Genomic DNA, 14,521 nt, shown 5'->3' with positions numbered 1-14,521 from the left:
AGTGCTCTTTATTTAGGTATGCATCGATACTCAAAAAACGAATACCAGTTGTCATATAAAAAAAAAAAGAAAAATGAAGGAAAAAAAAATTAAACATTTTTTTTAATGTCGTTGTGAAGTAGCGACACCTCTAATTTTTTTTCTAGTTGTAGGCCAGACATTGGCCTACTACTTACCTAAATATCAAAATTTTCCAAACGGTACTTCCTGTCAAAAATAGCAATGTGTGTGGTCAAGTCCTGCAGTCACGCGGTGTTTTTCAATGTAGTATACAAACATTAAGTTGTCATTGGCATTTTACTCTTAAATACAATCAACCTGATAAGAAAACGCAAACATAATCGAAGAGTTTGTATACTACATTGAAAAACACCGATTGAATACAGAACCTGACCACACACATTGCTAATTTTTGACAGGAAGTACCGTTTGGAAAATTTTGATATTTAGGCAAGTAATAGGCCAATGTCTGGCCTACAACTAGAAAAAAAATTAGAGGTGTCGCTACTTCACAACGACATTAAAAATTTTTTTTAAATATTTTTCCCTTCATTATTTTTTTTTTATATGACAACTGGTATTCGTTTTTTGAGTATCCATGCATACCTAAATAAAGAACACTATTAAAAAAAATAAGCATATCGCTTGAATACATCCTGAAAAACACTACATTAAAGAAAAAAAAATAAAAAAACATAAGTCAAAAACTGTCACTAATAGGATGTTGATACTCAGCAAAAATATCCTTCACCATAAGAGGTACTCACAAAAAAAACCCGAATCAAATTGGTTTAAGGGCCAACTTACTATGGAAAACCGACTATGGCCTTTCAACTTTTAATTGTTTATAATTGCCGGTCTTTGATTTGTGACATACTTAATGTATAAAACTAAAGTCGTACTTATTAAACAACAAAGTGTATAGTAATAATGTCAATAATGGTTTTAGTGTCTAACTCTAAAGTAACGACGCTAAGCGCGAAGAATTTTGTACTTTGACCCACCTGTTCCTATCTCTATCGCACGTGCATCATTGCCACGGTCAACGCCGCTGTGCGAGCAGGAGAGCAATATAATTATGCGCGTGCTATAATGTAAAATCATGCTTAGTGTCCTTACTTTATGCTTCTGTACGTTAATGTAAAATTAAGGCCAGCCTTATAAAGGATACAATTACCACAGACGAAGATGATGATGAAATAAATAGATGCGATCATTCCAAAGGAGCCGGCGCCGCCGTATGCTTTAATACCTTCGTACATGACGACGTTCCAATCCTCACCAGTCAGGATCTGTCAAATAAAATTATATTTTCCAGAAGAATCATTCCAAAATATTGTATTCATTGGTATTAATTTCACCAAAAACGTTTTTTCCCCATAAGTTTAAGTAGATTATTAGGATCTAAGGTACAAATGTATAAGTCGAGAAAAGTTCCCAATAACTTGGTATTTTTTTAGAAACTTCAGGAAAAAATCACAAGAAATAAAGGAAACTTTCATTTTGGAAATGGGCAATTCCAATCTCCAAAAATCTGAGAGTATTGCAAAATTTTCCTGGTAAAAATTTCGCAATTTTGGAAACTTGCCAACGGTAGGTACCTACATCAGAGTGAGGTTGAAATTATGTTATAAGAGTTATAAATAGAAAATGGATTATTTTGGTGCTGCAAAGACTGATTGTTCAATTCTAATTTAAAAAACATAAACATACCTGGAACATTGTCAACACAGCTTGCCAGAATGTATCAAAGTTATGCCGCTCCTTCGGTTCCTCAGGAGCGTAACTCTCGAATCTTCCTCCGAACACTTGCATGCCGAGCAGCGCGAAGATCATGATGAACAAGAACAGCAGCAAAAGGAGGGAGAAAATGGACTGGATGGAGTTGAGGAGAGAGGTCACGAGGTTAGAGAGAGAGCGCCAGTACCTGGAAATATTAGGAATAAATATGAATAAAAATACAACCTAAAATAAAAAGACTGGCATTATCAATTCATTTTTGAAGTGGGATACAGGGCTAGTCATGCCGAATGCTGGCTGAGTTGTGAGCCAAAATAACCACGGAGTGGGAGCCTCACGAGTCGAACCGACGATCTGGCAAACCTTGTCGGCGATGGCGGGATAACTTGGACTCCTTTTTGAGAGGCTGGCCAAATTTAGCACTAAGCCGAGACGAGAGGAAAAAGAAGGGTCTTAGTCCAGCAGTGGGACACAATGGGCTCTTAATAAATAATGTTTAATTCCTTATTTTTCCCGTCCTTTCCTTTCCTTCCTTTGATGAGAATGGTGATTTAGCTCAGCATTACCAATATTTTACTCTTGAGTGTCCTGTCAATGGGCTGACCCGTTTAATAGTACAAATAAGCTTTAAACATTTTAAGATATAATAAACGAATCCTTGGTTCCTTGAGGCGACGGGGAAAGCGTAAAGTATAAAATAGGAATCTGAAACGGAAATAGTAGTAGATATTTTACTTACTTTGTAACTTTAAAAACTCTGAGCAGCCGAACGCAGCGTAACACAGAGATGCCCAGCTGTGGGATGGTTTCCGTCGCCGTGAGCACCAGTTCCAAGACCGAACATATCATGACGAAGCAGTCAAAACGATTGAAAAGAGAAACGAAATAGCCCTGAAATAGAAACGTCAATTATCAATAGTTGAATTGTTGGGACTACGAACCGAGCTCTTTTGACAGCCTCCTGGTCTAGTCGGTATCGGCAGTGACCGCCGAAGAAGGAGGTCCCGGGTTCAAATTCTGACAAGGGCATTTATTTGTGTTGTCATCACATGTATTTGTTCCAGAGTTGTATACCAATGTTCGTAGAGTCAGACCAAGATAATTTTACTTTTTTTTTTGTATGTTTTGTAAAGAAAAAATCAAATCGTAATTTAGAAGCATGGCCGTATTAAGGACGTCATAATTTCAAGGTCATATTGTCTAAAATTAAATTCTGCTTACTGGTTTAAACAATAAATTGCCGTTGTTCGAGCCATTGTACTGGGGTAAATTAACGAACATATTTTTGCAATAGGTACTCACTTGAATGCCAAGGGCATACATTTTGATCAACATCTCCATAGTGAAGAGCACAACGAACACATAGTTCGCACAAGTTTGAAACGTGTCGAGCCAAGTCGGCTGCCTGAAAATAAAAATTATGACTATCAAATTTTTTTCACATCAAAATATGCAACATGCAAAAATTTGCACATTTTTATTGCTTAGTCATTTTAGAATATGTGTAGGTGCAAACGCAAGAGTTAGGCGACAAAAGAGCTTGAGTCTTATACTGACACTGATATTATATAAAATTAAATCACTTACTTGTAATGTTCAGTTGCCAACACCATTGTGTTTAAAAACACAAGTACGATTATGGCCCAGTAGAAACCCTGAGATTTAACAGCAAGTCGGCAAGCCCTACGCATACGGCGGTTCACCTGCAATGTTTAGTTTAGTTTAGTTTATTTATTTCATAATGATAAATTACAGTATAAATTATTCTTACGCTAATCTATATGAATTTACATTATGATCGTCAGTAATTTAGCATGCAAACATAATTATACAATGTCAACAATGATAATCAAATTACAAATTTATAATTTAAAAAGAAATTTGAGAACTATCGTCAAATTGAAAAAGAGAGTTCACAACCACTGAAGAGTACCATAAACACTGCGAGGAAAATCATAATCAAATTCTCTGTGAAAAATGCTGGCAGGCGTTTGAGACAAATGAAGAATTAATCAACCATTTATGTAAAAAACTAAAATGCCCGGATTGTAACCAATACAGAAATACAGCAGAAACTCTCATGGAACACCATAATAAAACACAAAAAATCCACATCTGCAAAGAGTGTGGAAAATCATGCCAATTGAAAAAAACTCAATAAATAACAGAATACATGTCTAATAACTCATAATGATCGTCATACTAAAACTAAGAGCGGTAATCGGTAAAATGAAAAATTGTCATAAGATATAAGCTTATCCGTTTCAACTTGGGGGAAAATGCACTCATTTTTTCGGCTATCTGGCTGTACTCCTTTGATTTTCATGAAATTGTTAAAAAAGTTCGAGTTTTTGAGAAATATGACTTTCAAAATTATGTAAAGGTTTATAATATCAAATAGAAAATTTGGAATGTCGCACGCAGACGTATCTGCTTGTTTAAAAATTGGTTTATAATTTCGTAAATTTTTTATATAGGTACATATTATATAACTATGGAAAACATAATATCACAAATCAAAATTAAAAAATTTCCTCAGATAATAAAACTTTTCAACTTTTTGTAAATTTTTCGCATTTTACACATCACTATAAAATCAAAAATCGTTATCTACCTCTCTATCACTCGAATATGCAAGAATGAAACAGAGACCAATAACGATTTTCGAGTTTTCGATGGTTGCAGCAGGCGCTCAGGTCTACAGGTCCATCTAGATATAGTTTGCTGGCTGGCCCTGGCTGGCCTTTTTTTTCCTAGTTCTTTCTACTTTCTGTGGCGGTGATGTATACCTTATCGAATCTTTTGAAATAAACTTTGCAGGTGCCTGTGTTTTCTGTTGTATCCACGTTTATTTGGGATCCCTCGTTGCTTGTTCTCTCGTAATTGTTACCTGCAACAAATAAATAAAAATCTTTCGGCCAACTTCCACTATTATAAGTATACTTATATAATTTCAGATCGAAATGTAGGAGGAAGTAATTTCAGTAATTAAACTCCTTTTTTGAAAATTCCATGATGTAGAAAACATCGGCCGGGAATTCAATCAAGCCAGAGCGTAACTCCTCCAAAACCTCACTGTATAAAATAGAATAAACATTTATTCATACAGCATAGATAACAAAAAAAAGTAAATAAATCGAGATGTGATTTGAAGCCGAAATTGACATTCAGAAATTCAGCTAGCATGACTAGTGTGGTTTATAAATTATAATTCATCGTCATTGGCCACAGAATCTTTGCAAATAATAATTACAGTGTCTAAGGAAGTATTTTGAGGAGGTAATCTGCAGCCTACATCGACTGCAATGGCTGTGTAAAGCAATGGCCATCAGCATTTCTTGCCGCATCGATCACAGACATGTTTTGACTCCTGGGGTGATCCAGCAGCTCTGCAAAGTCGTTTCGGCTTGATTTGGTCCAACCAGACCTTGTCTTGCTTTGCCATGTCTATAGTTAGGGCGACAACAACAGGACAATTTAAATCATACTGACCCTGTGAATCTTCCCCTTCATTCTCCTGCTTGGGCTCGTTTTCAAGGTCCAGGGTCTCAGCGACGGTGATCCAGTTGAGATACCCCTTCATATCCTCCTCAAACTCCTTTCTTTCTCGTGACTTTTGGAAGTCTCCGCGATTCTTCGCCTTGTTACTGGCTTTTGAGAATTCTCTAGAAGAAAAGAGGAGGTTATAGGCGACGAATTTGAAAAAACCGGGCAAGTGCGAGTCGGACTCGCGCACGAAGGGTTCCGTATCATAATGCAAAAAAAAAAAAAAAACGAAAAAAAAGCAAAAAAAAAACGGTCACCCATCCAAGTACTGACCACTCCCGACGTTGCTTAACTTTGGTCAAAAATCACGTTTGTTGTATGGGAGCCCCATTTAAATCTTTATTTTATTCTGTTTTTAGTATTTGTTGTTATAGCGGCAACAGAAATACATCATCTGTGAAAATTTCAAATGTCTAGCTATCACGGTTCGTGAGATACAGCCTGGTGACAGACGGACGGACGGACGGACGGACGGACGGACGGACGGACGGACGGACAGCGAAGTCTTAGTAATAGGGTCCCGTTTTACCCTTTGGGTACGGAACCCTAAAAATGTATACACGAAGGATGGACCTCTCGTACAAATTTTGAATTTTGCGTCTTGTCTATATCAGTATAATATTATGACAATATTTGTTTGCCAGACTATATGTGTCAAAAGGCATTTGAGCATCTGCATTTGAAAACTAAATTATTATTTTAATATTAAACTATTTACATACAATAATCCCTAAACATAAAAGTCTAACAATTCAGAACAAGAAAGACGTAGTTTATGATAAACTTGGTATAAACCAAATATAATGCTACAATATATATGTTACATAACTTACCCGGACAACACACCAAGAATTAGGTTCATAACGAAAAAGTTTCCAAAGATGACCAGCGACACGAAGTAGATCCAAGGCCAGGAAGAACCCTTCACATCTGATATCTGAAATAAAATGGAGAAACATATTTATGTGACATCATTTGCATGCCATTTAGAAAAACATATTTATGTGACATCATTTGCTTGCCATTTCTCTATGGTTTGTCTGTAGTATACTGTAGTAAGTTTTGGAATACCTACTAAGTTGTCAGAAGGCTTGCTTATGTCAGCGTTTTAAGAGGCTCTAAACTTTTTGAAGTAGAGGAAAAGTTAAACATTTTCAATGCCTTGGGCAACATACGAAATCCTTGCTGTGGGCACTTTTCCTCCGAAACAAAATTTCGCCTAAGACGGGAAAGTTTATTTCAAAAATCTGTAGTGTCTTTAGCCGGCTTTGCGTATTAAAAACACTTACCCAATACATAATGTCAGTCCATCCTTCAAGTGTTATACACTGGAATACCGTGAGCATAGCGTAGCCAATGTTGTCAAAGTTGGTGATACCGTCGTTCGGCCCTGGCCAGGGTGGGGACCCTGGTGTACATACTTCTTCGGGTCCGCAATTGTGACCAACGTTAAACTCGGTACTGCACGGTCTTTCTTCTTCGCCCATTGTCAATTTGCCACCTGAAAAACAATTTAGTATTATTTTTAAATCATTTATTTACATACAATATATATACAGTGGTACTACTAAACGAAATTATTAACTAGCTTAAATCTAAAATAGGCCCCTGAGGCATTGTACCAAGGATGCTGGCGGCATTTCCTCGCTGTATCGCAATGCTGATACGTTGTGCGAGGTAGCCGCCAGCCCTTCGGTCACCAGTTACGTATTATTTAGTATTATTATAATCCGCATGCTCCGAATACCCTGGACGGCACGCCGCACTAATGTATCCATATTAGCGCAGCTCAAATTGGAAAAGGAACCTAGACTATCCACCATCTGTCTTCAACGAGTACTGAGATACTTCGGTCCGGTGAGGGGTTGGGGTACGTAGCTCGCAGAGACACGTACTGCACGTGTCGCACTGACAACTTAGAGAGACTTGTGGTGATGGGAAAGGTGGACGGCAGACGGCCTAGAGGACCAAGTCCAACGAGATGGTGTGACCAAATATCCGCCCAGATGGACATCACACTCAGCAACCCTTTCCACAAAGCAGCCGACCGAGGAAGAAGTGGAGAGCTGCCATAGAAAAAGTTAGCAAGCGGAGTCACGATCCTCAGTAGAGAGGGACCGACTTAGAAGGAAGTAATTATTATAATACAAGTTACTGTCATTATTTACAAAGTTTTATCGTTTAATTTAACTTGCCCCGTTAGTGTGGATACATAATTTTTCAGCTCAATGGGATATCGGGAAGTGGGTTGAATTTTGCTTCCACGATTTGATCCACACTAACATAGTATTAGTGCTTTTGAACTGGTTTTAATAAGACCTTGTCGATCGTCTTGGTAATCAAATCTTGGAAGTTAAATTTGACCCACTTCCCGATATCCGAATGTGCTGAAATTTTGCATACGTGTGAAACCAAATAGAGTTTTAATTCCTGTACCGTAAAATGGGGTGAGTTGGGTGAAATTTAACTTTCAAACATCGATAAAATTTTATTTTTACATGTGAAAACTGAATGGTGTATATAATAAGTGGTTCGGACGTTTGTATTTTAGTTTGTATTTTATTTTGGGTAGTTCCATTTCATAACTTTGACGATAAAGAGAAAAACCCACCTCACCCCGTAGTGCCTCTTATTTGGGGTGAGAGGGTTTTTTATACAAAGGTGATTTTGGAAGATTGTTGGATCGATTTTTTTTTTATTATGCGTATTACTATAGCCCCATTTTAAATTGGAATACATTATTTATGTAGCAGTCTTCAAATCCTTTCTCACCCCCCTCTCAAACCTTCTCTCCCCACTCATAACCCGACTCTCCCCGCGAAACCCACTCACCCCGTTTTACGGTACTGCTCGTGGTAGTCCCCAGTGGCACACATGATGTTTTTCATCACACTTGTAGGAAAAAAAGCGAAATAAAACGTCTGCCTAATTTCCTTCGTACATTCACTTTTTACACAACACACTTCGTACACAGCTCTACCTCGAAATTTATGATTTACGGACCACATCGCCTACGTCTAATAACACCTTTTACGGGCAAGTGTGATGAAAAATATATTTCATAAATGTTTGTAGCCTATTGTCAGCACGGTGAAAGGGGACCAGAAATACATACTCTCATTCTTATGACATATGTTATGCATGACTCCAGAGAACAGCTCGAGGCCGATGATGGCGTAGATGATGATGACGAACAGCACCAGGAACGCGATGTGGCACAGCGGTATCATGGCCTTCAGGATGGAGTTCAGCACGATCTGGAGACCTGGAAAAAGACAGGAAATGTGTGAATATTTTTGCGAGAAAAAATTAGCCAGACTTTGTCTGATTTAACAAAAACAATAGCCAGACTGTCAGATTTCACAAAATAATTGCCCGACTTAGTCAGATTGTGCAAAAAATTATTGCCCGACTGTCAGATTTAACAAAAAAATTGCCAGACTCATTCAGATTTACCAACTTGTTACGTTGATATTATTTTTATACGACCTTGACCTCACGCTCAAATGAGTTGATCGAATCGGTTGAGGGTCGAATGGAGATTAAGTGAAACGAAACATTACCGAAGATGTGTTATATTCTCGGTATCCAAGTATAGAGAGAGCAAGTAAATCTAAACATAAGGTTACATGCTAAATAAATACAAAATAATTACGTGCGTCGCATATTTATGTTGCAGGCAGTAACGTATAGTTACTGTTAATAAGTAAATTTAGGCATATAATACAACGCTGATTAGTGCAATGCGGAGTGAAATGAAAGTCGTGCGTGAGATACGCGCTAATTACCAATACGATCGTCAAAGTATTATTAAAACCAGTTCAAAACCACTACAAATTGTTAAATTGGAATCAACGTCAGTAAAACTTATTAATTATTAACGCTTATTAACACTGTTGATAGGGAATAAATAAATGTCATTTTCCCTTTTTTTATGCTTAAATAACTATAGGTAAACTGAAATAGATGTCATATCATACATTTATTACTAAAGAAAAAGTGACGAAGCCTTCCAGCGGTGAAGGCCGGATTCGAACCGGCGTCTTTAGCTATCGCGGCTAACGCCATGAACCCCTAGGCCACGCCACGAAGTAACCTGTCCCAATTTCTCGACCATATGCCATCTTAGAAAGACTAGGTTTAAATAATTAGTGAAATTTTGTACGTTTGTGTGAACGTGCTTACTTGGAACGCCGGAGACCAATCGCAGCGGTCGCAGCACTCTGAACGCTCTGAGCGCCTTTACGTCGAACGCATCTTTGAAGAGAACCTGCAGCGACTGGCTCATTATACTGAAAAATATTAACAATTTATTAGATCTCTTAGGGCCACCCCACACTAGCGTCTTCCGTGCGTCGGTGTCTAGCCAACTCTGTCGCTGCTGCTCGACGCAACATCGGCGCAACTGCACAGAAACGCCATTTTCCATAGCGCTGACTAGACGCCAACGCTCAAACTCTCTAGTGCAAATACTCTTTAGTGCAAATTCTCACTTATGAGGGACGTGGAGATACATAATAGACTTCACAAAAGGGCTTCTAGTTACTCAAAGATTTCGTTTATTGTGCGTGATCCGCCCTAAATATAACACTACTAGCCTAGGTTGTCCTTCCGGATCGTTCCCACCAACTGGGAAAGGGAGGCCGAAGATTGCGACCACTGGAGGAAAACCCTGGGTGAAGGGGTAGTTGCACACGATGAAGCGTGGTTTAGCCTTCTTCACACTATGCGAGAACTGAGACACCAGCGCGCCGCTCTCCCACCTTCGTCATTAGGCACGGCATTCTCCTGCCAGCTATGCGGTCGCGGCTGCCGCTCTCGCATTGGACTTAATAGTCATTTGCGGAAGTGCCGCACTCTTAATATGGACGCTGTTTAAACCATCATCTTATTGATGTTACAGGCCAATGATGACGATGAGCCTAGGTAGGCCTAGGTATAATAAAAACGATAGATGGACCTATCGGGCATATCCCATCGAAAAAAAGGAGGGATACCCAATTCAATGCTATCGAGGAAAATTACACGCATCAGACTCGAGGGGGGGCTAGCCAAATGAGCCAATGATCATACATCAACAAACAAATAAAAACATGTATCTGGATGACAGATATTACGAAAGTTTAAGTAACTTTTTCCATACATTATTTAAGTTTTGATTGGTGTTTTCTATCAATGATTATCATGTTCATGATGATTCGACGTGGAAGAGGGAAAGGAAATGACATCTTACCCAATAGTGACTATGGTGAAATGCAGACAGTTCCACGCGTTCCGCAGATAAGCCCCAGGATGGAACAGAACGTCATAAGCGATAACCTTCATCAAGAACTACCCAGTGAAGAAGAATAAATGACATCTTACCCAATAGTGACGATGGTGAAATCCAGACTGTTCCACGCGTTCCGCAGATAAGCCCCGAGATGGAACAGGAAGCCGTAAGCGATGATCTTCATCACTCCCCAGTGAAGAAGAATAAATGACATCTTACCCAATAGTGACGATGGTGAAATCCAGACTGTTCCACGCGTTCCGCAGATAAGCCCCAGGGTGGAACAGAAAGCCGTATGCGATGATCTTCATCACGCACTCCCCAGTGAAGATTACCATGAATATCCATTCTACTTTTTCCTGAAATAATTTAAGATGTGTTAAAGCCGTATTTGAAGAGCTCATACAGAGCCAACGTCGAGTAGGTAATTATAATGTAAATTTAGAAAACTAGTGAAAACACGTATACACTGACAAGGCGATACGGAAAATGAGTTTTAACTAGGAAGAACGCTTTTTCACTAAAAACAGGTTTTTACTGTAACCAACAATTATGTAAATGTATCAAAGATCTTTATTTCTTGAGTAGCGCAATAGATGGCGCTGCTAGTTATGAAATTAACTCGAATAGGCCCAAGTTGGCCCAAGTTACATAGTTACATGGGTGTTATCTCATATGTGGTTCGAGCGATGGCACACCACATAAATCAACGTTTTTAAGCAACTCACCAATATTCCGTTAGTGTAGTTTGTGTCTCCGGACGGGAAGGGTGTGAAGACAGCCAGAGCTATGCAGTTAGCGAAGATAGTTGTGAGAATCATGTACTCGAACGGTCTGGGATAGCGCTAAGGAAATATATTTGATATTCATCGAGATACAATTTTACAGCATTATAACAGCTAAGGGGCGCTGTAATTGTATAATGAGATAATGACGTATAAAATATACCTAAATTTTATGAATAAATAATTGAAATTGAAATTGATGTGCTGTAAAATTAAGTAATGATAAAGCCTACGGCTTAACTGATAGCCTAAGGGCTCTTACCCACTGAACATCCCGTTTTTAGCCGGTACGGTTTTCTGCAGGATCCTGTTTTACGTGCTAATAAAGTTACGTCCACACAAGCATTCTGTTTGGGATACTGCACGTATACCTACTAAATACTAAATCGGGACCCTGCAGAAAACCGTACCCGCAAAAAACGGGATGTTCCGTGTGATAGAGCCCTTATAGTATATATACCTACTATACCTAAGTATAAGACTCATTCATACCGGTTAGGTAAATATTGGTTCTTACGTTGTGCTGACAATACACACAGTCTACAAGATTTTTATTAGGATGCCAAAGAAAAATACATTTTAGTACCTAAATTAAGTACTTTAAATCTATGTACCTACTTTTACTGAATTAAATAAGGTGTTTGATGCTAAAAGCCCAGAAAAACATAAATAGTTATTGGTGGTGGCTCCATGGTGTTCATAAATATATGAACAAAACTTCTAATACTATTACGGCATTCAAGTGCACGTTCAGACATTTTAAGCACATCCCCCGTTCCGTAGTATTTGACGGCGAATGTATTATAAATTTATGTGTCTGCATGAACATCTGGCGAAAATGTTTACAAACACATTTACTCGTAGGTAGATTTATTTCATTTGGATTTACATTGACATTTTTATATCTCTCGTTAACGTTAAGATACAACACTTATTTTTCAGCTTTTTTTGCGTCATGTCGACGTCGAAATCCTAAACGACCGGAAAATATCATTATAAAAATGGCTAAAAACATCCGCCCGTCCAAAACAAAAGCGAGGAAATTTCCTTATTTTGATTTTGTATAATGCCGGGGCCACACTACCGGGAAACGCCGGGAAACGACGTTGATTATCGCGATAATTGACACTTTTCATACGGCCACACTGAGATTATCGCGATAATCAACGGCATTTCCCGTTAGTGTGGCTCCAGCATTAACAAAATAGAAGACCGAAATAGAAAGAAGCATTCATATATGCAAATATATGTATTCTGTTTTCACTCCAATACAGTCATGTACCACGTATGAACGAAAAGACATAATTATATAAGAAACACCGAAAATATATCGGAATATAAGTAAGAATTGACCTCCAAGACAGTGGTTGTCGTAATATCTGATAGAAAAGTTTGTAGTCAAAAATTTCTCATCATCATCATCAATATTTAGGAGCTATGCTCTTGTCGGTGGAGTAATCGCCACTCTTCTCTTTGCTGGGCCAGCCTTTTAACTCCCTCGTACGACATGACAGAAACTCTATCTTTTATTTGGCTGAGATATGTGAGCCTGGGCCTTCCTCTGCGTCGTTTCCCCTCAATTTTGCCCTCCAGGATGTTCAAAAAGAATCTGTCGTGCCGCATTAGGTGGCCAACCATCTTGCCCCTTCTGTTAGCTATTGTATCTAACAGGCATCTCTTCTCTCCCGCCATGCTCAGGACCACTTCGTTCGTCTTTCTTTCTGTCCAGCTAATCCTTAGCATCCCCCGCCAACACCACTTTTCTAAGACCTCCAATCGCCCTCTGTCCCGTTGTGTCAGTGTCCACGTCTCACACGCATATAAAGCAATGCTTCAAATATACACCTTTAACAAAATTTCTATACTATTTACAATTACACCAGCATATTTTTTTAAAAGGATACTTCCACTCCACGATCGCATAGCACAGCCTCCTCAGCGGATTCTTCAAGCCCAGACACAGTAGACTCCGCTTCGGTTTCTCTGGCTGCGGCTTGCCGCGCGAGCGCGCCTGCTTTTTCGGCGCGGGCGCCGTCTCGTCCGCGCCCGGCGTGCCTGGGGTGGGCGGCGCGGGGGTGGAGGCCGCGTCGGCCATTGCTGTAACAAAAAAAAATACAGTGCATAATATAGTGTGTCAAATTAAGTCAAAGGACTGTCTCATTTCAAACATAGACAGAGATAATCATACTATCTTTGTCTTACACTAGTACTAGCACCCAAAAGAAAAGGATGAGTATAGTTTTCCTGGTTCTTACTGACTGACAAATTGGTTTGACCAACTATACATATTATGGTGCTTCTTTAACGCGCGCGGGCGGGAATAAGCACTTATACCGTGCCCATGTATGTACCTATGTCGAAAACTTATAAGGCCATATGTACTGTAAAACCTTGTACGTGTACGATACACGTGCGAATAGGTAATTACATTTATCACTCGTTTATCACCACTAGTTCCGAATTTCCTACTTTCCGCACTTGTATCGTAACTAACTATATTACAGAACATTTACCTATGGTGCTACTTTCCCGCATTAGTGCAGGAATGAGCACTTTCCGGGCCTATGACGAAAGTTTGAAAGGCCATAATTATAATTATATACTGTAAAACGAAATATGGCTGTAGACAACTTACGCAAAAATAGGTTCTAAATTCGCTGACATATTATAAGATTTATAAGAGCTATGGGACATATTTTTGAGATGATTTGTGTACCCATATTTTGACACTTGACTGTACCGTAGCAATGCACTCACGAGAACTTTCCAAAGTTGCGAAACTTTCGACATGAGAATTTCTCGGTAACTTCTGAGAATGTTCTCGAGATAAAAAGATAAAAAGATAAAAAATAGTTTATTCAAGTAAGCATATTACAATGCGCTTATGAACGTCAAATAAAGCTATACCGAGAACGAGAATTTATTTATCAAGTAAAGCATATGGTTTGGACAATATTTACCTAATCCTCCCGAGTAACTACAACGATTTTGGACAATTGTTTAAACAATAATTTCCATGTTGCAGGAATGTTCTGAGAACATTCTCGAGAACGTTTCCGCTTTTTGGGAATGTTCTGCAATTTGTACATTGCTACTGTACCGGATTATACGAAACGTGCAACGTAAGGTACAGCCACCTGCAATAACATGTTACTCTTCGAAGGCCGCAAAAATATAT

General features: G+C 38.8%; 2 protein-coding genes across 8 annotated transcripts in view; both read right to left on the bottom strand.

Annotated features, from left to right (window-relative positions):
• LOC134801579 (voltage-dependent calcium channel type D subunit alpha-1-like) overlaps window positions 1-10,754 on the bottom strand; it is a 43,084-nt gene extending 32,330 nt beyond the window's left edge. For 6 of the 7 annotated variants that reach the window (XR_010145700.1, XM_063774188.1, XM_063774191.1 and 3 more), the window contains exons 1-12: window positions 10,651-10,754; window positions 9,472-9,578; window positions 8,402-8,551; window positions 6,576-6,787; window positions 6,120-6,223; window positions 5,233-5,405; window positions 4,530-4,630; window positions 3,328-3,443; window positions 3,043-3,145; window positions 2,480-2,631; window positions 1,714-1,927; window positions 1,172-1,292 (exon numbers count right to left, since the gene is read on the bottom strand). Coding sequence is in view for 6 of the 7 variants with exons in the window: in XM_063774188.1 (XP_063630258.1) it covers window positions 1,172-1,292; window positions 1,714-1,927; window positions 2,480-2,631; window positions 3,043-3,145; window positions 3,328-3,443; window positions 4,530-4,630; window positions 5,233-5,405; window positions 6,120-6,223; window positions 6,576-6,787; window positions 8,402-8,551; window positions 9,472-9,578; window positions 10,651-10,742 (1,645 nt within the window). In the remaining variant the exon portion in view is untranslated. The other variant, XM_063774189.1, reaches the window with a different exon arrangement.
• A 19-nt stretch (window positions 10,755-10,773) lies between these two features.
• Window positions 10,774-14,521, bottom strand: part of LOC134801584 (muscle calcium channel subunit alpha-1-like) — a 42,548-nt gene continuing 38,800 nt past the window's right edge. Inside the window, exons 2-4 of the mRNA XM_063774201.1 lie at window positions 13,248-13,440; window positions 11,287-11,392; window positions 10,774-10,917 (exon numbers count right to left, since the gene is read on the bottom strand). Coding sequence (XP_063630271.1) covers window positions 10,774-10,917; window positions 11,287-11,392; window positions 13,248-13,438 — 441 coding nt within the window. The 5' untranslated portion in view covers window positions 13,439-13,440. The remainder of the gene's footprint in view (window positions 10,918-11,286; window positions 11,393-13,247; window positions 13,441-14,521) is intronic.

Source organism: Cydia splendana, chromosome 22 (assembly GCF_910591565.1).
Source record: "Cydia splendana chromosome 22, ilCydSple1.2, whole genome shotgun sequence".
In the NCBI taxonomy this organism is placed as follows: domain Eukaryota; kingdom Metazoa; phylum Arthropoda; class Insecta; order Lepidoptera; family Tortricidae; genus Cydia; species Cydia splendana.
This window is presented reverse-complemented; position numbering and strand designations above follow the sequence as displayed.